Raw genomic sequence first — 23229 nt, forward strand, 5'->3', positions numbered from 1 at the left:
TTTAATGATTGCAAATTAATTTTAAATTGCAAAAACACTTTAATTTATCAAACATTAATAACATTTTAATTATATTCTCAATAAATACACATACACATAAATAAAAATCAAATTGTATTTAACAAAAAATTTAGTAATTTAAAATATCCCTAGCTACCTCCAATTTAAATAATCAGCGAACAGAGCTGACAACTCGTTTATTTGTCTGTTGCACCAATTGAGACCAAACTACTTCGTTGTGTGTTGTTGCTTTCGTCTTCCTCTTCAAAATAATTCGCAAGAGCTGCGCGCTCCTTTCGCGCTGCACAAATCATAGTTCAAACAGACATTAAATCAACATTTAATTAACATTAATTTGAGTGCATTCGAAATATTTAACAATGTGCACAATGTGTAATAAAAAGGCATTAGTGTCGTTTACGCGATGTGCCAGTAAAAATGTGAAAATTAAGAAAACTCCAGTGATAAGTGGCTTTCAGACGTTTAGTGGTACCACAATTGACTCTCAGTGCCCTACATGGCAAATAGTGGTACCCCTCTATATTAGACGGAAACGTACTAAAGGCAAACGTCGATAAAAATGCAGACCAAAACGCAACACTGGAAAATGTTTGCGAACAGCTGACTCGATGCATACAGCCGCTAGAGGGCGCATCGCGCATATCGAACGCTGTGCGTTGGCATTGCCAACTGCCATCAAACGCCATATTTGTTTCTGCCTGGTGCCTGCTTCTATGGTGCTTGGTGTTTGAGAGTAATGAAAGCGAATTTTCATGCAAACGTCGTGGACATTTAATTAAATGCATCAGCATATTTTAACACAAGTAAAGAAATAAAGCATAAAAATGCGTTAGATAAGTGCGAGTGTGTGTGTTTTATACAAATTTATTTAAAGAGTTGGAAGCAACACAACAAATTGGCCAAGGCCCAAAAAAGGTAAAATAGACTGAACGACTGCGAACAGGAAAATTGCGCTGCTGCCTTGTGACGTCACAGACAACACACGCACAGTTTACAGTACACAGAGCATAAAATGGGTTATACAAAATGTCTTCCATTTGTCTGATGTGTTGTAGTGCGCCATGGAACAATATATTGCCATTGAGGACATGGAGATGAAGCCCGTTTATTCGGATCTGCAGGTGGTGCAAGTACCACACGACGAAGTAGGTGTAAGTACAATAACAAAAAAGACAACAACAAAAAAACAATCTATTAATCAAGTTGAATCGGTTTCAGTCCTTGGTGCTGCAAGATGATCAGCAACTAGTGTTCAACGATCAGCAGCAAGTGGTTTATCAAACAGCGGCACCAGCGCAGTATCAGCAACCACAACCAACGGCAACCGCAAGTCATTACATTACCCTTGGTGCTGATCTGCAACAGCAGCAGCAACAACAACAGCAGCAGCAGCAGGAAGTGCAACAACAGCAGCAGCAACAGCAGCAAGTTGTCATGCATCATCAGCATCAGCAAGTTCATTATCAGCAGCAGCAGCAGCAACAAGAAGTTCAACAGCAACAACAGTTGCATCTAGAGCAGCAGCAGCAACAATATGTGCAACAGCAGCAACAACAACAACCCGCCATTCAACATACTCAACAAATCTATTACACATCTGATCAGGTGTTACAATCGAATACAATTGTGCAACACGCCTCCATGCAGCAACTGCAACAGCAGCAGCAGCAAAAGAAACAACAGCAACAAGTGCTGCAGCAGCAACAGCAGCAATACCAACAACAGCAGCAACAACATCCCGCCTATCAGCAACAAAGCACGTCTCTGGTGCAAGCAGCACCGCAACAACAACCGCAACTTCTGCAGAGTCCACAGCATCAGCAGCAAACGTTACAGTTGCAAACGTCACCTGCCCAGCAGCAGCAACAGCAGCCACAACATCAGCAGATTGTCTACCGCATGACGACCACGCAACAACAACAGCGGCAGATAGTAAGTATCTCACAATCTTTGACCCCTCAATCGAGTGTTTGGGCATAAGTTGCACTTAGTGTAGACAAGCCTTGTCAGCTTTGCAGACTCTCAGCCTTCTAGCCCTCACTATAATTTTGTTCATACTTAGCTAATAGATTTGTTTTATCAAATAACCCATGTTCGTTTAAGAAATGGTTCTAACATTTTTTTGCCATTCATACATTATTGCCTTATCCGTTAAAGAAATAAACATAGAATTGGGTCCGAAAATTATATATATTACATGTACAATTTTTTTTTTAATTAATAAGCTAAGTATAAAACATTTCAGATAACAAAGTTGACATCACTTTTAAAGCATAATCATTTGCCAATTGAAAGCTATAATAATTTGAGCACTAAGTTTTATTTCGTGGTTGTCACATAATTACAATTACATATGTTTCGATTCTGTTTTTCATATTTCTAAACTACTGAGTTCCGAATTAGTGCTAAAAATAATGTGCAAGTTCTTTCATGTTTTAATCTGTCAGTCCCATAGCTCGCAAATAACTGTTAACCGTTGTTTTCCTTACGAGAACAACCGAAAAAAAAGCATGCAGTGTCTTTCTCTCTCTGAGCAGCAGACTTTATTTCTTTTTGTCTTGGTTTTCTGTTGAGCGCATTACGATGAGCTGATCGTGAAACGCTTGTTTACCGAACATCGCACAATGAGAGATACGAGTGACGCTCGCGCAGAAAGATTTATTGAAAGACCGATTGACTGAAAGTCATTGTACTATTGTAATATTAAACTTTTTGAAATTTTAAACATGAATTTTTCATATTTCAAACTAATATTTTGATTATGTTGAATAAAATATAAAAAATTTATGCACTTTTTTGTTCACAAACGAGATTCACAAAGACAAGTGACGCGTAGAACCGATCGTGGGCAAACGGACCCAGAAGGAGTAGACCAAAAAAGAACAGAACAAACTGTTCTTCGGTTGAGTACGATCAAATTTGTATACGAGCAATTCAATCGGTTGCTCTCAGACTTTTTGCTCAAAGTCTGAGTGGAGTTTTTGGGAGAGGACTTTATTGTTACTTAAATGTAACTTGTTATTATTATTCTCGTTGTTGACAACAAGTAAAACTTGCATAATAGAATGTTAAATTGAATTTATACTTTGGCTAATCTGTCACTTGTGCTTTCTTTTCAACAGCAAATGCTAAACAACACACATGTGATAGTTCAACAGCCAACTGGACCTCCGGTATTGATACAAGCACCACAGCACCAGGAATTGATGTTGCGACAGGCAACAGCGATACCGCAGCAAGGCATCAACATACATTCGTATAACAATCGGTTGGTGTATACAACATCGCCACAGCAGCAGCAACAACAGCAGCAGCACGTGTTGCATAACGTGCAACAACAGCAGCAGCAACAGTTGCAACTGCAAGCACAAACCGCACACTTGGTGCAAACTCGTGTTGTGCCACAGCAAACGAATAACGTGGTCTTTCAGCAAGTGCAGATGCAGAAGACGCCTCTGCAACAGCAGCAACAACAACAACAGCAGCAGCAGCAACAACAACAACAGCAGCAGCAACAACAAGCTGTGCAGCAGCCACAATTAGTGGCAACTACTGCTCAATTGGTGCGCTCGCCATTTCGAGGCAAGTCTCCGCGAGGCGGCGCCGTCATTGCTCGCCATCCAGCGGGAACTGTGATTGCCACACGACCCGCAGCACCAGCGACTGTGCGGCACGTGCGTCCACGAGGCGGCGGCGTTCCAACTGTGGCCGGCAGCATTGTGCGCAGCATGCGACCACAAGGTGTGCGTCCAGCGCGCGCTCAGCTCGTGCTGCAGACGAGTACAGCAGGCGACGGACAAACGATGCAGATTGTGACGCAGACAACCAAGCAGATAACCATCACGAATCTGGGGCAGCCGACGGCGCCTGGACAACAGATGCAACCGCGTCAAGTCTATCGGCATGTGATCACCGATGCAGCCGGCAATCCGCAGCAGCAGCCACAGCAACAACAACAGCAGCATCCGCCCATGGTGTTGATGCGCCAACCGTTGCGCTATCGTCCAGCGGTGCCCACACAAACTGTGGTGGCACCATCACCGAGCACAAGTGGCGGCTTGGTGGGTGATCTGGAGGAGCGCATACAAGCAGCCGTTGTGAAGAAGGAGCAGCAGCAGAAGCCAGCGGGAACTGTGGCAGTGGCAACAACTGGTGGCATTCCCATGCAGCTGGCGACAGCGAGTCATGGCAACAGCACCACGCTGACCACTTACTATCAGCCCAGCTCGGCGGCCAACAGCAGCAGCGAGGAGGAGCAACAACAACAGCAACATCAGCAGCAACAACAACATCCGCAACAGCAACAACAGCCAGTTGTACGCACAGCAGGAGGCGCCAGCATGAGCGTGGCTGAATTTAAGAAGCGTCAAACATTGACCAGTTCACCAGCGCCAAATGCCACTCAAAACGCAGCAGGATTGACGCAGATGCGGCAACAAACACCAGGCACTCTAGTGCGCACCATGGTGCCCAAGCAACAACAGCAGCAGCAACAACAACCACAACCAGTGCAGCAGCAACAGCAACCTAATCCTGCAGCTGCGCCACGATTGCTGCCACAGCCGCCACCTCAACAGCAGCGCGTACATGCTGCCGCACAGGCAGCGACAGCGACGCCACCACAGTCCTCTTCCGTGCAACAGACGTCGCACAACAACTACGAGATACACTCGCAACACGTGCTGAACAATCGAGCCGGTCAACCGATTGCTGATCGCGATCGTAACAGTGCCAAGATGCTGGTGATACTCGCTTCGGGGGAGCAGCGTCTGATCACATTCACCTTACCCAGAGAGTCCTGCACGGTGCAGGATTTGCTGGAGCAAGTGTGCGTGCCTTTTGATAACACCACCACCATCCAATGTGTGGAGCATCGCGGTGCCAATGTGGACTTTGTGGTCACTGTGGGCTTCTCCGTCAACGAATCTGCCAGCGAGCTCATCTCACGTGCCGAGGAGAGTCTGCAGATGAACAGGCAACAGGAGAATGCGGCGGCCGCTGCTGCAGCGGCGGCAGCAGCAGCAGCTGCAGCTTCAGCCAACACAACTGCCACGCCCACTACGTACGCCCAACAACAACAACAGCAGCAGCAGCAGCAACAACAGCAGCCCACAAATGCTGCCGAGCAGCTGAAGCGAGAAGCGAACATTGCATCGTCAGCAACTGCAGCCCAAAACGAAGGACCCAAGCTCATAGATGGCTACTATGCTGTGTGTCAACTGTGCGGCTTCACGGGCATGGATCATGCCAAGTGTGAGCGTTGCAAACGCGTCTTCCAGGAGCCTCCCAAGCGTAAATCTTATGTGACCAAATCGAATACCAATTCAGCCGGGATGGGCAGCGTTGGCGTTGCTTCCTCCTCGACCGCCTCACCTGGTGGTGAGCTGGTAACGACGGCAGCGGACAAGAAACGTGAATTGGCACGCTTGAAGCAGGCTGCGGCAGCAGCAGCCGCCGGAGGAAGCGTCACCTTTGCACCGGGCACAGGCAACGTGCGGGGCAGGGGCATGGCGGCCATTAGGGGCGGAAGAACGCGCAGTGGACGTCGAGTAGCCGAAGTTGATCCCGTAGTGCTGCTGAGCAGTGAGGATGAAGCTGAGCAGGATGATGGCAATGCCGATGGCAGCGCTGCGAACAATTCGAAGCGCAGTACCAATGGCAATACGAATCAATTGTTTGCCTGCGAACCAATGCTGCCCGATGTGGACGAGGAGGCGCTTTACAAAGGTGAGTAATATTTATTTATTGTTCAAGTTAGAGTAGCTTAAAAACCTAAAGAAACTTGCAAATTATGCAGCTTAACTTTCATTTACGTAAATTGTGCTGCGATTCTTTTAAATATTAGTTACATACATATTTACATTAAAATACATACATATGTATATTTATTATAAGAAGTGTCATCATAATCTTCATGCACACAATCTTCATTCGTTAATGAATATTTGTGTTTGCATCCCTGTATAGCTATGTGCACACTATTTTTCGTTGCTGTTGGCAATGCTACGTGTTTGTAGTTCGGTCAACAGAGGGCGCTGCGATACACGCCATTTTTTACTATATGCGAGTGTGACGACAAAAAAGAGGAAGCACACAACGCACTCGATACACGATTTTAGTGTGTGTATTTAATTTTATCAAAAATTGCAATTAAATAAATAGTTGCAAACATTTTTAATACATTTTGACAAACTGCAAGTGCAAGTGCGCACACGCATAGCATTATGGACAACGATGGTGAGGCAGGCAATACAAGCAAAAAATATACAAACTTTTGACAAAAAAAAAAGTGACAACCACATAGAACACAATTAAAAATGCATTTCACACATTTTTTTGATTTGCAGATTTTGTGCGCGGCGATGTAACAGATCAAACGGATGCAGCCCAGGGCGAAGCATTCACAACGGAATTAAATTGCAAGTGTCTGCGTCTGTTCCCATATCGCTTTGAAGTCACCGAGCCGGTAAGTGCAATACACCTTTATATACTATATATAAAATATATATGCTAATAAAGAGTTTGTCTCAAAGGTAAAATTCACGTCGAAGGGCGTGCGCATAGCGGGCATTCTGCCCGATAAGGATGCAAAGTTTGTGCTGAATATTTACAAGCGCGAAGTCATCAAAGTGATTGCTCATTTTGCCAGCTCGGAGCAGGCTCAGCCGCTGGTCACACTCTATATGCTGAAGCGTTGCGCACAGTACGTGAAGACGCAGCTGCAGCTGCCTGACGATACGGGCAACGAACGTAGGTTCAACACAAAGCCTTTCTATTGATTTCCGTTCTATAAAAATATTTATTTTGCTCTTTAGAATTAACCTTCAAGGGCAATGGAAGTCTGCATGAGCGTCGTTTACTATTTGTGTTTGATAGCATTAATTTCTCGGCACGCGAAACTATCAAGTCAATGTTCAACTTTGTGGATGAGATCTCCACAAGCGATGCGGCCGAAATCTTTGAACGCATCGCCGACTCGGATCGCAAGGAACTGGAGAAGACGAAACAAATGCCGCCAAGGCAACTGCGACCGGATGAACAAATCAGTCTGCTGATGTATCCTCCTAAGGGAACGGGTGGATTGTGCATACGCATGGAGGATTATGTGTGCCTCACCAAGGAATCATATTTGAATGACATAATCATTGATTTCTATTTGCTCTGGCTGCGAAATACGCTTATCCCGGAAGCGCTGCGCGAACGTACACACATTTTTAGCACCTTCTTTTACAAACGACTCACAACGCTGACGCGTCCCACGGACATGAAGCAGACAGCGGCCCAGAAGCGTCATGCGCGTGTGCAGAAGTGGACAAAACTGGTGGATATCTTCGACAAGGACTTTATCATTGTCCCTATCAATGAGCAATCGCATTGGTTCCTAGCCATTATCTGTTTCCCCTGCCTCAAGGGGCCCGTTACCTATGATACCAATCAGCCGGTAGAGCCTCAACAGCTGAAGCGACCGCGTGGCAAGAAAGTGCCAATGCAGATTGGCAACACAACTATTACACCACTAGCAAAACGCGACTCCGTCACGTTGCCAACGATGCCCAGCGAAATTTGTCGCATTGCCGACGATGAGAGCGAACGCGACGAAGCGGAAGGTGACGAAAGTGATATGGCATCTGAGGATAGCGAGAACTCCAATCCACCAATAAGCAAAGATGGCACGGCAGCATCGGCAACGACGCCTTCGCCAGCACCAACGCCACAGGCTTCGGCTGGACCCGCCCGCGTCACCAACGACGATGTGCCGGCTGTTAAGCAGCCATTGATATTGATATTTGACTCTTTGGCGGGAGCCTCACGTAGTCGAGTGGTGGCAACGCTGCGAGATTATCTTACGTGCGAGTATAAGGTGAAGAAGCCGGATGCGCAGGCGCACATTTTCAACAAGGACAACATGCCGGGCCATTGTGTCAAGGTGCCACAGCAAAATAACTTTACCGACTGTGGCCTTTATCTGCTGCAGTATGTGGAGCAGTTCTTTAAGGAACCCATCAAGGATTATCGGCTGCCTATCAAGCAGCTTACCAATTGGTTCGATTATCTGACTGTGACCAAGAAGCGTGAGGATATTGCTCAGCTAATACAGCAACTAATGGACGAGAGCAATGGCAATCAGCGTCTGATATTGCCAGTGATTGAGTTCCCCACGCTTAATGGACAGCTTGTCGAGTACCCCGAGGAGACGGAAAGTGCCGAATTCGAGGAGGAAGAGGGACACGACGACGAAGAGCACGCTAGCGATGCGGTAAGTAAACTAAGGAGTAAATATAACGACTATAAACTAATAAGATTTCTTTTATAATGACAGCATGATGATAGCGGTAATACTGAGATGGAAGTGGATCCTACGGCCGAAGAGTTGCAGACTGCAAAGGCTGCGGCACAGTCATCAACTGCAGCCACTGTCACCACGAGCACGACCACAACGACTGTGCTGCCTGGAACTACCACAGCACGTCGCTTTGTGCTAAAGCGTCGTTTGCAGAACGGAGCTGTCGGCAGTCCAAGCGGCGCCAATGGGGCCGACAACAACACTGGAAACCAGATGGTGCCTCAGTTGATTAGCTCTCCCGCCCTTAGTGTGGGCGCCAGTAATAACACAAGTAATACCGTCTCCTCACCGAGTAATCTACTAACGAATCGGATGGCTGGCGTTGGTAGCGGAAGTCTGAAAATACGCAAGATTGAACCATAGCATCTGGGACCCGATCCCATTGCCGATATCCCGCCGTTGCAGTTGCTACAGCTGTTGCGTCCGTTGTAAATATGAAAGAGACACATGAATAGATTTGTAATTGATAAATGTAATTGAACACTACCTAAAATAAATTTAAATATTTTAAAGACCTATCCCGATAATGAAGTCTAAATTCAACTAAAATTCGCATTCATTTGTATATAATATTTAAAGTACGAGTCTCTCTTTTCCACATTTATTTGCTGCTGCACTTCGCATGTAGTTTTTTGGGGGGAGGCTTTGTCGTGTTACTTCTAATGCCCCGCTGAGCGCCTTTGCCGAGAACCAGTTTGTGGTTGCCATGTAGGCTAGAATGGTTGCCATGTATACACGGCCGACCCATGTATATGGGCTACATGGTGAGACTCCCACAGTCATTCCCCCACCCACTACCGGATTAATGTATTCAAGTTTATTAACTTAACATTATTAACATTGCAGCGTTATTGGTTTGCTTCTGAAGAATTGAAAAAAGTATATTAAAGCTGCTTTGCTTTGCTTACGCTTGCCGCGGTCTTTGCCATGTATCTGTGTCGTGTATACATGACAAACTACATGGCACATGCACACTTCATACACACACACACATGCATGCACATGCCATGTATTGCTCGGCCTCAAAAGTTGGGTTATGTTTACATGTTTACAGCAGCGGGTGGCTGAGGGTAGAGACGACGGAAGCAGATGTACGAATGACGAGCACAAAGCAAACGTCGAAAGACGCTTGCTTCACGCATTGGCAAAGCACATCAGCTGTTTTCGAAGTAAACAATCGGAATCTGTCAAAATGCTATATATTTGTTAAATTGAAAATATGCAATAACACAATATTTTAATAGATTAATTTTAATTCATAATTATTATATGGTTATTGTAATAAAACGGAGTGACCACATCATAGATTAAAATAAACCATAAAAATCAAGATATTATCATATTTTAACTCCTAATTAGTCGCACAAACTTTTAATTTTCATTTTTTTTAAATACCGTAAATAATATAAACTTATCCTTTTTTTGCGTTCAAAGAAACAATTGTGGTGTATAATACACAACCAAAATATAAACAACCGGCTTTTCTGACGAGGGCTACATAGCACCTAAACAGCTGTTCTTCAGTAAGATACCAGGGCCGATAAATGCTTCCAACAGGAAATGAAACTGACAGCTTAGTTTAAAACTGGGATTCAGACTCCATGTAAGTACGATGAATTATTTTCATAATTGCCCATTTAAGTAAAACAAATTAGATTTTTTTTTTCATTTTTATATCTTTTAATAATAACGTTTGAATAAAAATAATAAAAATTAATAGTTTCATGTTGTTGACACATTATCCAGTCTTCAGATTGATTTCAGTCTTGATCTAGTCCTCAATGATCTTCAGTAGCCTTCTCTGGCACATATGACACCTGCAATGAAAGAGAGCAAACGAAGAAAACGAAAAATAATGTTCCTAACACTGTCCCAAAGTCGTCTGCTAGTGTGGGTCAAGTGAAGTCCCTCCTTCGATGGGAGTTGAAATTGTGGCAGTCTTGAAAATATTGCAGTTTAAGAAAATTTTGGCTAAGCCATAATATATTATTATAGCGGTCGGTTAGTTGAAGTTATGGTAAGCCGAAAGGCTCAAAAATATCACATAATCTTATATCACGATATGGATGTGAATGTATATAGTAGAGTCCTTTGTTAAGGAGTTGATTGCATTAGGTTCGCTAAGGAGATGAGATGCTGTCCGGGTGTTATATGGTTGGGTTGTTTTGTTTCATTTCAAAATTTGTGAATCGTTATCGTTTTGCAACGATCGATTTGTTGTAATATGAGTGCCATTTGCTTATTTATTTTTGGGTGGGAAGGATGCGGATCCGATTCCGACTCCGCATTCGAACGTTCAATTCAAAGTCCAACTCTCGTTGTTGTTGTGAGGGGAAAAGCACAGGGAAAGCACACGCACACAATACACACACATCACTGCTTCGATTTATCGATATCGTTATCGACATACATATATATAACGGTAAGTTAGTTATCGTTCATGTTGTTGTGTTGTAGTTGGTTGGTTGTAGCGTCTCTTTTAAATAAAGTTCACATTTTGTGCTTGATATATTTTTTCTCTCTTTTCTGTATTTTTTTCTTTTTTTTTTTGTGTTTTAAAATATGGATTAACTGATGTTTACTTTTCTTTTTTTCTTTTGTTGTGGTTGTAATTTGCTTATTTTGTAAGTTTGTTTTATGTTTAATTTATATAGAACTTTTGCATGACAAAGAGCTAAGCAAAAGTATGAGAGAGAGGAGAGAGAAGAGAGAGTTGGAGTGTTGTGTATAAGATACGAGCGGTTCATACTATCGATCATCGTTTGGATTGCGATAACGATAGTTATCGGATCCGTTTGCTCACTTAGATTACGTTTACTTGATATTTTCATTGCATTTTGCTGCTACTTGCTACTTGCACACGCGACACAATTAAGGATGTGGATTAGGAGGATTTACTTTATACTTTTCTTTCATTTTTTTTTTAAATTTCGCGCACTTTTAACTTATCTTTTGTTGTTATCGATTACCCGACAATTAGGCTCAACCGCACACTTAACGCCTGGTGTCCCGGTAGCTGCGTTGACCTCCGCCACCACCGCGATCACCACGAAACTGTCGCGAAGATCCGCTGCGGTTACCGCCACCACCATAATCGCGTCGTCGACCGCCCACCGAGCTGTTGTTATTATCGCGATTGCCAGCACTAATGCTCGCCACAGCTCCACCACCGCCGCCATTTCCTCCGCCTCCACCGCCGCCTCCATTGCCTGTGGCATTGCTGCTGCCGCCATTGGCGGCATAGACTCCCGGGAAACCCGGTGGTGCTGCCACCGTCGGCAAACCCGCATTCTTCCAGGCCGCAAAGTCCTCATAGCTGGGCGCCTTATCGAAACCCGGTGGCGGTGGTCGCATTGGCTGTGGCGGCGGGTAATCCGGCAACGGCGGTGCACCCGGACCATCGTAGTAGCGCACCGGTGGCGGCAACTGTTCGTACATCGATGCTGGTGCACCGGGGGGCAATGCGTTCGCCGCTCCGGCTGCTGTGGGCATAGGCAATTGGCCGAAGGGCGGCACAAAGGGCAACGGCGGCAGCTGGCCGTGCATGTTGCGTATGTAGTCAGCCACATAGGCCTCCGCAGCTGCAGCCGTCGACATGTAACGCTCCCACGATGGCATCCCCATCTCAGCAGAGCCGCCGGCAGCTCCGGCGGCCATCTGGCGATATGGTGAACCGCTGCGTTTGAAGCCGCCGCCGCCACCGCCACCCTGCATGCCGCCCATGCCCATGCCATGATGATGGTGATGATGATGATGGCGATACGGTCGCTGATGATGATGTGGTGCCCCGTGGCCATAGCTCCGCTTGTGTCGCATCGGTCCCAGCTGACTGTTGCCGCGTCCACCACCTCCGCCACCGCCATGCCCACGACTGGAGAGGCTCCGCGGCGGCTTGTAAATCACATGGATGCCCTTCTCACGCATCACGCGTGCCGTCTCCTTTGATTTGCGCAAGATGGGCGTCAACTCGATGTTTTCGTCCTCGGGAAACAGGCGACACAGTTCGCCGCCAATTTTCGGCTCAATCTCCTGACCGTCACGTCCAATCTTCACCGGTTTACCCTCGTTCCATGAGTTGTGCAGGTGCAGCGTCGCATTGAACGACAACTCTTTGCGGCATATCCAATCCAGCTCGATGACGCCACCCAAGGCCTTGGGTGAAATGCTGGGCGGCAGCACCCAGGCCACCTGGGGAATATCGCGACGCGATGGCGCCGCCATGCGAGCAAAGCCAGCGAATTTGCCTGCGAAAGATGATGAGGATTGAGGAGTTGAAAAAAACTAAGGCGACTACAGTTGAGTGGGCTTGACTCTTAGATACCTGCTACTCATTTTAGGGGAGTACAAAAAAAGTAATTTATAGTATTGCATTGGTTATAAATAATGTAAAATGAACTTTGAGTAATTTAGGTTTGGTAGAAATAATCTGTGATTATAACATAAATATGAAGACAATTAATCTAACTATACAACAGTGCTGACTGCCTCAACATTTATTTTTCTCTGAATTCTAAAATGAACTTAAATAAAATCTGAATTTTTCAAGGTTATAACCTTACAGTAATAAAGTATTCATTCTCCGAATTTCATTACTATCGGAACATAAATATAAAAGATATTAAGGAACAAAAATCACTTCAGAAGGGACTTCAGCTTCACCGCTAAAGCAATCAAAAGTAATTTTTCCAAATTTAGTAGCTCTGGCTTTTCTGGTATCTAAGATCTTGTTGTTCATTATACGGATATATAAACAGACGGAGAGTCTCGAATGTTGTAATGCTCTTCTTCCCCATAAAAACCCCAGCTTGTCTTACCGCTCTCGTTGACCGAGAAGATGAGCAGCACATTGCGCGCCTCCTTGAAGGCTTGATTCAGATTGGCATCATTCTGGGGCAATGTTGCCCACACGCTCTTGTTCTTTGACAACTGCACATTGTCGGAGTTATTGGACTTGATGAGAAAGAAGCGCGTGTCGCGGAACAAATAGTTCAGTTTCGTCATATAGTCATAGGACTTTTGCGTATTATTGCCACTTGCTCCTCCATCCTTCTCCGGTGTCGATCCCTTAGAGCTGCTGGTGGCTTTGGTTGTCTTGCCCCGAGCGCTGCCATTGCGTTTGTGCTGTGTGCCCGAATCAGAGTCCGAAGATTCACTGTCCGACTCCAAGGCAGGCAGATGCGTTGGTTTCTCATCCTCCGCATCGCTGGCATCGCTTTTGGCGCCAGCTCCAGTTGCGCCGGCTGCTGTGGCAGCTGCCGTTGGTGTGTTTTTCTTGGAGCTGCTGCTGCTGCGCGATTTTTTGGCACTGGAGTCGCGCTCTTCACCATCCTGTGACTTTGAGTTGGACGACTTTTCATCGGGTTCCAGCTGTTTCTTCGACTTGGATTCGCTGCCACTGCTGCTTGACTTTTTCTTTTTGCCATTTACCTCGCTGGGCGAAGCGGAACGCTTGGAGGATTTCTTCGATTTACTTTTACCGCCACCTGCTGCAGCTGCACTTGTTGTGCTAGTTGTGGTCGCCGCAGTTGTGGACTTGGCAGTCGCATCCTTAGCTGCCTTGCTGCTGCTGGATTTGGTTTTGGTCAGACGTTTGCTGCTGCTTCGACTGCCATCGATCGAGGATGGCGCTGTGCTCACCGAGCTAATACTCGGCTCAGAGTCGGAGGCCATGGAGCCGCCTCGGGATTTGGAGGCTTCGCTCCGTGTGTCGAAGGAGTCAAAGTCTTGCAGCTCCTCGGCGATGTCTGCCTCATTTTCATCGAGGCCGAGATGCACTGCGTCTAAATCGGCCATGTCGCGCATCAGCCAACTACTCACACTTCTCTTGTTTTGTTTACCTCACTCTTGTTGTTTTTGTTTTTGCTTTTGCTGTAGTACTACAGCGGCTTTGTTGTAGTTGTATGTGTATCCTCTCTAATGGGTTGCGTTCATTCAAGCGTGCGAGAGCGAGACAGCAGTTGCGGAGCAGCGGAAATAGACAATAGAGAAGAAAAAAAATGCCAATCGATTTAGCAAAAGCGGAATTCTTTCAGCACCAACAAAACGATGTTGAAAATATGCACAACTCATCATTCACTTTACCACCTGTTGCATGCAACCATTCAACAGACACTTGCACTATTGATTGCACTTATTATTTGATTTTTTTACAACGTAATTTAAGCAATTTTAATGCACAAACCTTATTACACCGAATTTGCGTCAACAGATACAAGAAGAGACCAATGGCGGTAGAGTAGTGCGGCTATATGTATTGCTTTGCGTTTGCGTTCTTTACATTATATTCGTGCTTATCGATAGTCATCAATCGAATACATTTTGTAGTCTCGATTAGAAGTGTATAAACTATCGATAGCTATAGCAGGAAACATTTTTAACTCAAACTATGTATATTGTTTATTTTGCCTACATTAATGAGTTTCTAAATAATTATTTTGTATGTCAAGTAAAAAAATACTCTGCCAATTAAATGTATTATCAGTGATCAATTCAAAAATGCACTGTACTGTAGGTAATCTTTTGTAACATGAATACTAGTAATTATTGTATTATTTATTTCATTTAAGTTCAGTTTGTCAAATAATAAGATATTGACAATCCGCAAATTTAAAGTCCAATAAGTTTGTTGCGCTGTTTCGATAACCAGTAAACAGCTGATTATCGATAGAACGCAAAAGAAAACAAAGAATAGGCAGACACAACGGAGAGAGAACACAATAAAAACAATACAATAACAGAAATTAGTTAATGCTAAAGAACATATAGAGCGACCCCTAGACTGAGTCATTGCAACACTTGAAAAAGCTTTTTCCTTCTTTGCTACCTACCTAACATTGCAAGCAGAATGGCTGCAAACACAAAGAGAGAAAACGAACCGCCGAGTTACGAAGAAGTCATGAGTGGAAGTGCTCCAGCCTATCCCAGTGAGTAATTTAATTCGAAATACACTGTATATATTAAAAGTGCAACTAATTTTTAGCTACTGGCCTCATTGCTGGTGTGCATCATGGTCATCCAACAGCGCCACCGCTAAATAGCTCCACATACGGCGCCTTCGAAACGACGCCAGTTAGCATTGTGGTGCAGCAGGCACCGCCAGCGGAGATCATTGTGATTGGCGGCTGTCCGTCGTGTCGGATTGGCTACTTGGAGGACACATTCTCGCCACTGGGAATATGCTGCGCCATCTTCTTCTTCCCCGTGGGCATTCTATGCTGCCTGGCGATGCGCGAGAAGCGTTGTGGCAACTGCGGTGCCACATTCTAAGTGCAATGCCACAATTGTTATCATTTCCAAAAATTGGGTGCAGCATATTGAATTGGACTGTTTACGTTTTGAAAAAACAAACCCACACAGACACACATATATAAACACACACAAATTACTAATCGTAAGCTTTGTTAATAATTAAACCATGTATACATATTATTATTACCATATTGTAAATATGCCTCTGTTCATATTTTCTTACTTTTTGGAAGCTTCGTCATCCGTTGAGTCTGATGTCCAGACATTACATTGCCTGAGTGCTTAAAGCCGCCTTCATGTTTATGCCGTTGCCGTTTGCTGTTGCTGTTGCCGTTGCTGTGGTCGGAGGCCCGCTTCCGTTCAATCTTTATTGAAATATAATGGGGGCGGTTTTAAATTACGCCGCCGCTTGTTTGGCTGTCTTTTTGCGCATTCATGTGAATTTCGCTCTTTGTGGAATGTAAACAAGCGCAAAAGAACGATCTAAGGATACCCTGTAAATGAGCAAGGCCTGCTTAATTTGGGCTGCTCTATTACCCACATATCTATAAAGGCCTTTTGAACTATAATAAATAAATAAATCTGCATAGAATGAAGAGCTCAGAGGTTGACACTTTCACACCACAAAGTTTACATTATCTGATTCTGCAACAAGACTGGAATTTTAAAAATTCATAAAATTAGTTAGAAACCACTTAAAAGAAATGTTAAATTACTGAGAGGAACTTTATCATTTTCAATCTCAAAAAAATTAAATATATATTTTTATTAAAAATAAATGCGACTTGCGTTGTCTGGTTAATCATATATGTAGCTCCCATTAGTTGGTTTCATTCTCAGCTCGCTTGTTACATCAACTTACCCTGAACCTATATACCCTTTATGCCACATGAGATGAAACTACAAATATCGCCGGCATTCACAATCGCATCCGCCTCGGAGGCAACATCTACAGTCGACTGCAGTCGCAAAAGTCGCTCGTGTAGACATGTCCAAGTTAGCTGCTCTGTTGCTCCTCTGCTTCTTCACTGGCTGTTGGGCAAACGCTTCCGCTTCCAGTCGCTACAATGTGGTAATGGTGATCTTCGATGACCTGCGACCCGCTCTGGGTGCTTATGGCGATGTCTTGGCGCGCACGCCAAATCTGGACGCATTTGCCCAGGGTAGCAGCATATTTACACGCGCCTACAGTCAGGTGAAACAACCTCCTCCTGCTGCCTTACCACACTTTCCTCTACTGATTCACAACCTTTCGTCCCAGCAGCAGGCACTGTGCGCTCCAAGTCGTAATTCTTTGTTAACCGGACGCAGACCCGACACATTGCATCTTTATGATTTCTATAGTTATTGGCGCAGCTTCGTAGGGAACTTCACGACCTTGCCGCAGTATTTTAAAGAGCATGGCTACTACACCTATAGCTGTGGCAAGGTCTTTCATCCTGGACTGTCCTCGAACAACACCGATGACTATCCTTTGAGTTGGTCTGCACCCGCGTTTAGACCCCGCACCGAACAGTTCATGAACTCGCCCGTTTGTCCGGATCGTAATGGTGGCGTCCTGCGCAAGAATTATCTCATCTGTCCGGTGCACTTGCAAACACAGCCCTACAAGACGCTGCCCGACATTGAATCCGTCACGGAGGCGCTGCGTTTCATCGAGTCCCGCAAACGGCAACGTCAGCCTTATTTCCTCGCCTTGGGTTTTCACAAGCCGCACATTAATTTCCGCTTTCCTCGTCAGTTCCTCGGCCACTTTCCGCTGCAGCAGTTTTACAATTATACCACGGACACTGTGAAGCCACCAGAAATGCCGGATGTTGCCTGGAATCCGTATACCGATGTACGCTCTCGTGATGACTTCAAGCACACCAACATCTCTTTTCCCTATGGTCCCATTTCGCAGCTACAAGCGGCGCAAATACGTCAGGCCTACTACGCTTCGGTGGCCTATGTGGATGATCTCTTTGGCAAGTTGCTGGCGCGTCTGGATCTGGAACGCACTGTCGTTGTGGTGCTGGGTGATCATGGCTGGTCGCTGGGCGAGCACGCCGAGTGGGCCAAGTACAGCAACTTTGAGGTGGCTTTACGAGTGCCTCTGATCATTCGCAGTCCCGAGTTCCCGTTAACGCAACCAAGGCGAATGCACAGCATCACGGAGCTGATCGATGTATTTCCCACACTGGTGGACTTGGCTCACTTGCCGCCATTGCCCAGCTGCAACAGCAGCAGCGTTGCCAGGGAGCAGCTCACCTGTGGCGAAGGCAAGAGCTTATATCCGCAGCTGCAGGGCTTGGGATTGGGTGAGTGAGTGCCTTACTATCTCTATAAACCACTGAAAGATTAGACTCTTAGAGACCTTGTAAATAGATATGATAGCTTTCAATATATTTCTTAATTAAGGAAGTGAGCAAAGGGAGCTCCTAAATGTTAGGACTGTTAGAGACCCAGTAATCTTTTGCTTGACAAGAAAAAGAGTGTAACCTTCGCGTCCCTGTTAACATATACATATATCTATATTTAATAAGGAAGTAGTCTCCAGACTGAGACCTTCCCCGAAGAATTATAATAAATAATCTAAATTTACTATATCTACTATATCATTCAATTGCATAGTATTGTAGCAATGCAGAGTCAATTCTGCCAGTTCAATGTTTTCTTTATGTTAACAGATTTTATGAGATTTTTATTTTTAATTTTAATAACATTAAGTTTATTTCCCTTTCAGCCGAAGAGCATGTGGCCCTGAGTCAATATCCACGGCCAGGCATGCTGCCCACCAAGCATCCCAACAGCGATAAGCCAAAGCTGCGCAACATCAAAATCATGGGCTACAGTCTGCGCACTGATTTCTATCGCTACACGCTCTGGGTTCGTTTCCATGCGCACAACTTTAGTCGAGGTGAGTTTGCGACATACACCAAACGAAGGTTGCAGCCCTTGCTAAGTGTGGTGTGGTGTATTTACAGACTGGCACAACATTTACGGCGAAGAGCTGTACGATCATCGTCTGGACGCTGGCGAGGAGCTTAATCTGGTCTCCCTCACCGAGTTCAATGCGATACGTCATCGTTTGCGACGCCAACTGATTGAGGCCGTTGGCTAATTTAGCTCGACCATCTCGGCACCTTGAAGTTGAAAATAATTTGTAGACTAACGCATAAAAAGAGTGTATGCATAATACGGAGTCGTAATAAAAAAGAGAAAAAAACAGCCAAGCAAATATCTTGTAGTCATAATTGGAATTTAATACATCCGGCTTACAGGCGCTGCAAGCCTATCCATGTGTGTGTGATTGCGAGTGTGTGTGTGTACTCGCACATACTTTGGGTGTAATTTTTCCCCTTCTTCACTTTGTCGCAGTTCGTGCCGCGCATGCGTGACTTGTGTCCATTGCCTTTTTGGCTTTGCTGCTTCGTTTTCTGAATTTTTGTGAATGAAATTTTTATTCAACGTTGGCGTCGGCGTTGGCGTTCGTCTTACCGTTGACAGCGACGCGACGCCCAAGCCGAAACTCAAGCGAAACACACACATTGAGTGTGTGTGTGTGTGTAGCTATGGCTAAAATCTAGCTATTAATTTCACTGCTGCAGCTGTTGCCAAGCGGGTGAAAATATATGTATGCTGGCTGCTGCTGTCGCTCTGCTGGGTAATTAAATCTGCAGCCGACAACGCATCACTCGATCACTCTAATCGCCCTGCAGACCGCCCGCCCACCAGCCACCACCACTGCTGTAAAGACGACCCCGCTCTCTTTCTTTGTGTCTCTCTCTCTTTGCTTACCATTCACCACTCGCCATTCATCTCACCACTCACACACACACAACACGCTCCACATATGCACATTTATGCTTATCTATGTGTGTGTACATATGCCAATTGGCGTGGGCTGCGTTTGAAGTCGCTGCGTTGCTGTGTGTTGGTGGCTTCGCTTGTTATGCGGCCATATGGGCCGTGTCTTGAGGTGATTAAACTGAATTTTGGCAGCGCTTTTACTCGCATTAGACGGCTGTGAACCACATTTACCGCTTACTGCATCTGGCTTTTGGGGACTGCAGACTGACGACTGAACACTGAAGACTGGAGGTGTGGCAGATGCCATAAATTGCATTTGTATTTGCCTACGATCATTTTTGGAAAGCTCAGCTCGTAAGCAAAGTTTCATATCCAACGCTCTATCATTTAAACAGAGAAATACTATAACTTATGCAAATTATGGTGTTTTATACAATTAACAAAAAAAAAAAAACATTGGGTGCAAGCTTACTTTTGTATTCATACTCAAAAATGACATGTAATAAAGTAGAATTTTTAATTATATATCATATTAAACAGTACAGAGAAGCTATTATTTGTATACTTTCTAAGGAAATATACTAAAATTGTAAAGAGATATTAAATGACCTGTTTTCTAGTAGTATTATTAAGCATTAGAGACCTAAAATTTTTTGGTTCGGTATTATTTTTAATTAGTATGGATTCTCAACTAAAATAAATATATACAAAAAATAATTAATTACGTAAACCATTTAATAACTTTACTGGACAACAGTCACTGTAGTAGACGACTAACAGAGTTTAAAGATATAAAACTATATGAATTTTATTGGAGCTCAACCTCATCTGGTGACCTAATATAAATTATAAAAAAAATTTATTTATTGTTTGTTCATCTTAAGAATTTAAAGAAAATTGAAATATACTAATATTAATAAGAACTCAATTTGCTATGTCAAGGCAATAAATTAATTTTATAAATATTGTAAACTTTTATATATGATATGTGTAATTGAAAAATACATATAGATTTTACTTAAATTTATTAAAAAATATTTGTAATATTTTATTTAAAAGTAAAAATGTTATAGTATATTATTATATTTTTCTTAAAAATATTCTTCGTTTTCTTTACTAGATTTTCATTATTTAAAATCTTTAAATAATTTTGTAAGTATATTTCTTCTTCTTTTTCTTAACCAGATTTACATTATTTAAAATCTTCCTCTATTTTTTTTTAAGAACATTCTTAATTGTATTATTCTTTAGATAGTAATTAGTCTCGCTTTGAAATTTTGCAGACAGTCTGGCCCGAAATTGAGTACAGCTCTCAAGCTCTGACAAGTAACTAAAGCACACTCCAAAAAGCAACAAAACAGAGAAAAAACATTGGAAACCACTCGCAGAATGTGAGTATACGAGAGTATAGCAACTAATGTGAATACTCGTCGACTATAATGTGAGTTTGAGTATGAGTATGAGTGTTTGTAGGTTGACGAGGTTCTTGTTTTTCTGACTGTTGTTGCTTATTTCTAAGCTAATTCAAATGCGTGGGCGTCACAAACGAAATTGCAAAATATGCGTAGGCCGTTTGTGTGGATACCGAGTGAGTATGTGTGCGTACGTTTCTGTGTATGTGTGTGTGTGTGCTTGTGACGTTCTCCATGCTCCATTCTTACCTACGCACAGTTTGCGAGCAACTGGAAACGTGGTTGCTGCTCTTGGCTTTTGGCTCGAGCCAACTTAACACAACTCCAACTCGAACGCATCGCATCCCGCTATAACTATGCTCGGGTCTCTCGTAGTGTCGCAGCCCAAAACCCAAATACCCAAAAGCCCCAGAGAGCAAAGCTAATGCCAAAGCTAAAGTTGCCTCGGTACCAAAAAAAAAAAAAATGCTAATTTTCGTTGACATGCCATAGTTTGGCTAAGGCTAATGACGAAGGTTGTTTGTTAGCTTTGTCAGTTGATTTAATTTTTATTTTTCTCTCTCTCTATTTTTTTTCTTCAGTGATACCTCTTCTTCGAGTTGACTAGTAAAAACTTTGTTGGCCATAACTGGTTGCGAGCTGGAGGCTGGCCGAGGGCTCTAAATTTCTTTTGACGGAATCTCCATGAATTAATGTTGGGCCGGATTATGCCAACTGATCATCATCATCATCATTATCATGCGCATCATCATCGCAAGCATCATTATCATTATTGCTCTCCTCAGGTGTCTGGCAAATGTGCCCCAACAGATGTCAAGCTGTGTCAAGCTGGAAATATATATAAATTTTTTGTTCATTGGGTGATTACCTATGCTGATGAGATCCCTCAGATGGCTAGACTATAGTCTCGCACAATGATCATGATCTTGCCAAAATGCTGTGCCTTAAATACACAAACAGTCTCCCCTAAAAACAGTCTTCCTTCAATGTCAAGGCCTGATCGCTTCATCAAGTACAAAAAAAAAACCCAAAAACAAACTAAAAAAAAACAAAAACTACAAACTACGGCTGACAGACGTGGTCAACAATGGACCCTGGCCATAAAAAGAGACGACAATGCCAAAAAAAGAAATTGGTCAAGTAAAAAATTTTGAATGAAATTCCAGCGATTCAGACAAACAACAACAGAATGAAAAAAAATGAATATAAAAAATAAATAAGTATAAAAAAACATACAGAAACGAGAAGAACAAGTAAGAGTGCTCCAGTGAAAGGTGACTAAGAGATACCCTGTAATGCTTTAAATAATGAAAGTGTGGCAAACTAAAATATAAAAAATACAACTTGGCTTAAATATATTTCTGAATCTGATGTAGTCACCAAAAATTAATAAATATTTTACCCTCTTCGTTTTATTGTTATTTTATTTTCTTGATTTAACAATCGGTATTCATTGCGTTGATCACTGATCGCGATCGAAGTGAAGAGGATTCCTAACCGCCTGTCTTGTAGCAACAAAATAATTTATTGAAATTCAAATTTATTACCTTCAGCTCGGGCTTGGCCCAGCTTGGTCAGATGCGCAGACTCTCTCGGAGTTTGTCAGAGATTTTTCATTGTTTTTTTTTTCGTTTTTTTCGTTTTTGTAGTTCGGTTCGGCTTGATTTTTTCCCGTTTTGTTGAAGCAAAACCAATTCAGCTGGAATGCAACACATATGGCCCAGAGCGTTAAACATAACTAAACGAAACAATCAAGAATGAGTGTAGAAATTCCAGAATGAGCCCACGCAGCGAACAGTCGCCGGACGGACCAGATGAAGGCACAACACGGGGCAGCGGGAAGATGGGAAGATCGCGGACCAAGCACAGTGGGACAATGCTTAATTATAAAAATGCGCAAATATTAAAAATTTTGATCAACTAGCATTTTTATTATGATTTTTTTTCGAATAACTAGTTTAAATTTTTAACAAATTAACCGAGTTTGATTCCTAATTTGATTCTTTAACTCCTCCAGTTTGATAAAGATATTTGATATAATTTTATAATTAGCTATTTTCTTTTTCTTTTCACAGAACTAGTTTAAATTTTAATTTTAATAATAAAGCTGCCATACAAAATACATTTCAGTTAAATTTGGTATGTTTTTTGGTTTTTTAAGTGTATTGTTTTATAACTTATTTTATGTCAACAAACTTATTGTGTTAAAAATAGAGATGTTTCAAATTCAATAAATCAAATGAATGATATACAAAAAAAACTCTTATATAACATACACAACATCATAACAGGAATAACCTCTTGTTATTTTCTTTACGTCATTCAGTTAGCTCTTCTTAGAATTTAATTCGTGTATGTTGAAGCTGAATTTATTTTGATAGACTTTATTCTCAATGGAAGCGTATCATTGTA

General features: G+C 43.2%; 4 protein-coding genes across 8 annotated transcripts; 3 read left to right on the top strand and 1 right to left on the bottom strand.

Annotated features, from left to right (window-relative positions):
• Nucleotides 1-283: 283 nt before the first annotated feature.
• On the top strand, nucleotides 284-8883 carry LOC132788946 (uncharacterized). 3 transcript variants are annotated; one of them, XM_060796640.1, is made up of 8 exons: nucleotides 284-933; nucleotides 1075-1172; nucleotides 1240-1953; nucleotides 3144-5748; nucleotides 6369-6487; nucleotides 6555-6771; nucleotides 6837-8278; nucleotides 8342-8883. In XM_060796640.1, the coding sequence occupies exons 2-8, from the start codon at nucleotides 1083-1085 to the stop codon at nucleotides 8726-8728; spliced, it is 5574 nt and encodes a 1857-aa protein (XP_060652623.1). In that variant the 5' UTR covers nucleotides 284-933; nucleotides 1075-1082; the 3' UTR covers nucleotides 8729-8883. The 3 variants fall into 3 exon arrangements, with proteins under 3 accessions (XP_060652623.1, XP_060652622.1, XP_060652624.1); XM_060796639.1 differs by having other exon boundaries at nucleotides 284-1172; XM_060796641.1 differs by lacking the exons at nucleotides 284-933; nucleotides 1075-1172; nucleotides 1240-1953; nucleotides 3144-5748 and adding an exon at nucleotides 6098-6258.
• A 1977-nt stretch (nucleotides 8884-10860) lies between these two features.
• Nucleotides 10861-14652, bottom strand: LOC132789507 (YTH domain-containing protein 1). Its single transcript, XM_060797563.1, has 3 exons — nucleotides 14547-14652; nucleotides 13180-14278; nucleotides 10861-12609 (listed from the first exon to the last, which is right to left on the bottom strand). The coding sequence occupies exons 2-3, from the start codon at nucleotides 14165-14167 to the stop codon at nucleotides 11360-11362; spliced, it is 2238 nt and encodes a 745-aa protein (XP_060653546.1). The 5' UTR covers nucleotides 14168-14278; nucleotides 14547-14652; the 3' UTR covers nucleotides 10861-11359.
• A 328-nt stretch (nucleotides 14653-14980) lies between these two features.
• Nucleotides 14981-15811, top strand: LOC132789508 (membrane protein BRI3). The gene is made up of 2 exons (XM_060797564.1): nucleotides 14981-15288; nucleotides 15345-15811. The coding sequence occupies exons 1-2, from the start codon at nucleotides 15210-15212 to the stop codon at nucleotides 15629-15631; spliced, it is 366 nt and encodes a 121-aa protein (XP_060653547.1). The 5' UTR covers nucleotides 14981-15209; the 3' UTR covers nucleotides 15632-15811.
• A 680-nt stretch (nucleotides 15812-16491) lies between these two features.
• Nucleotides 16492-21846, top strand: LOC132788033 (iduronate 2-sulfatase). Of its 3 annotated transcripts, none has more exons than XR_009632616.1 (4): nucleotides 16492-16808; nucleotides 16878-17917; nucleotides 18339-18512; nucleotides 18580-18682. XR_009632616.1 is itself a non-coding variant. In XM_060795324.1 (4 exons), the coding sequence occupies exons 1-4, from the start codon at nucleotides 16602-16604 to the stop codon at nucleotides 21422-21424; spliced, it is 1443 nt and encodes a 480-aa protein (XP_060651307.1). In that variant the 5' UTR covers nucleotides 16495-16601; the 3' UTR covers nucleotides 21425-21846. The 3 variants fall into 3 exon arrangements, 2 of the variants coding, with proteins under 2 accessions (XP_060651307.1, XP_060651306.1); XM_060795324.1 differs by lacking the exon at nucleotides 18580-18682 and adding an exon at nucleotides 21399-21846 and having other exon boundaries at nucleotides 16495-16808; nucleotides 16878-17913; XM_060795323.1 differs by having other exon boundaries at nucleotides 16498-16808; nucleotides 16878-17913; nucleotides 18580-19759.
• Nucleotides 21847-23229: the final 1383 nt, after the last annotated feature.

This window comes from Drosophila nasuta, chromosome 3 (assembly GCF_023558535.2).
Source record: "Drosophila nasuta strain 15112-1781.00 chromosome 3, ASM2355853v1, whole genome shotgun sequence".
NCBI classification, from domain to species: Eukaryota; Metazoa; Arthropoda; class Insecta; order Diptera; family Drosophilidae; genus Drosophila; species Drosophila nasuta.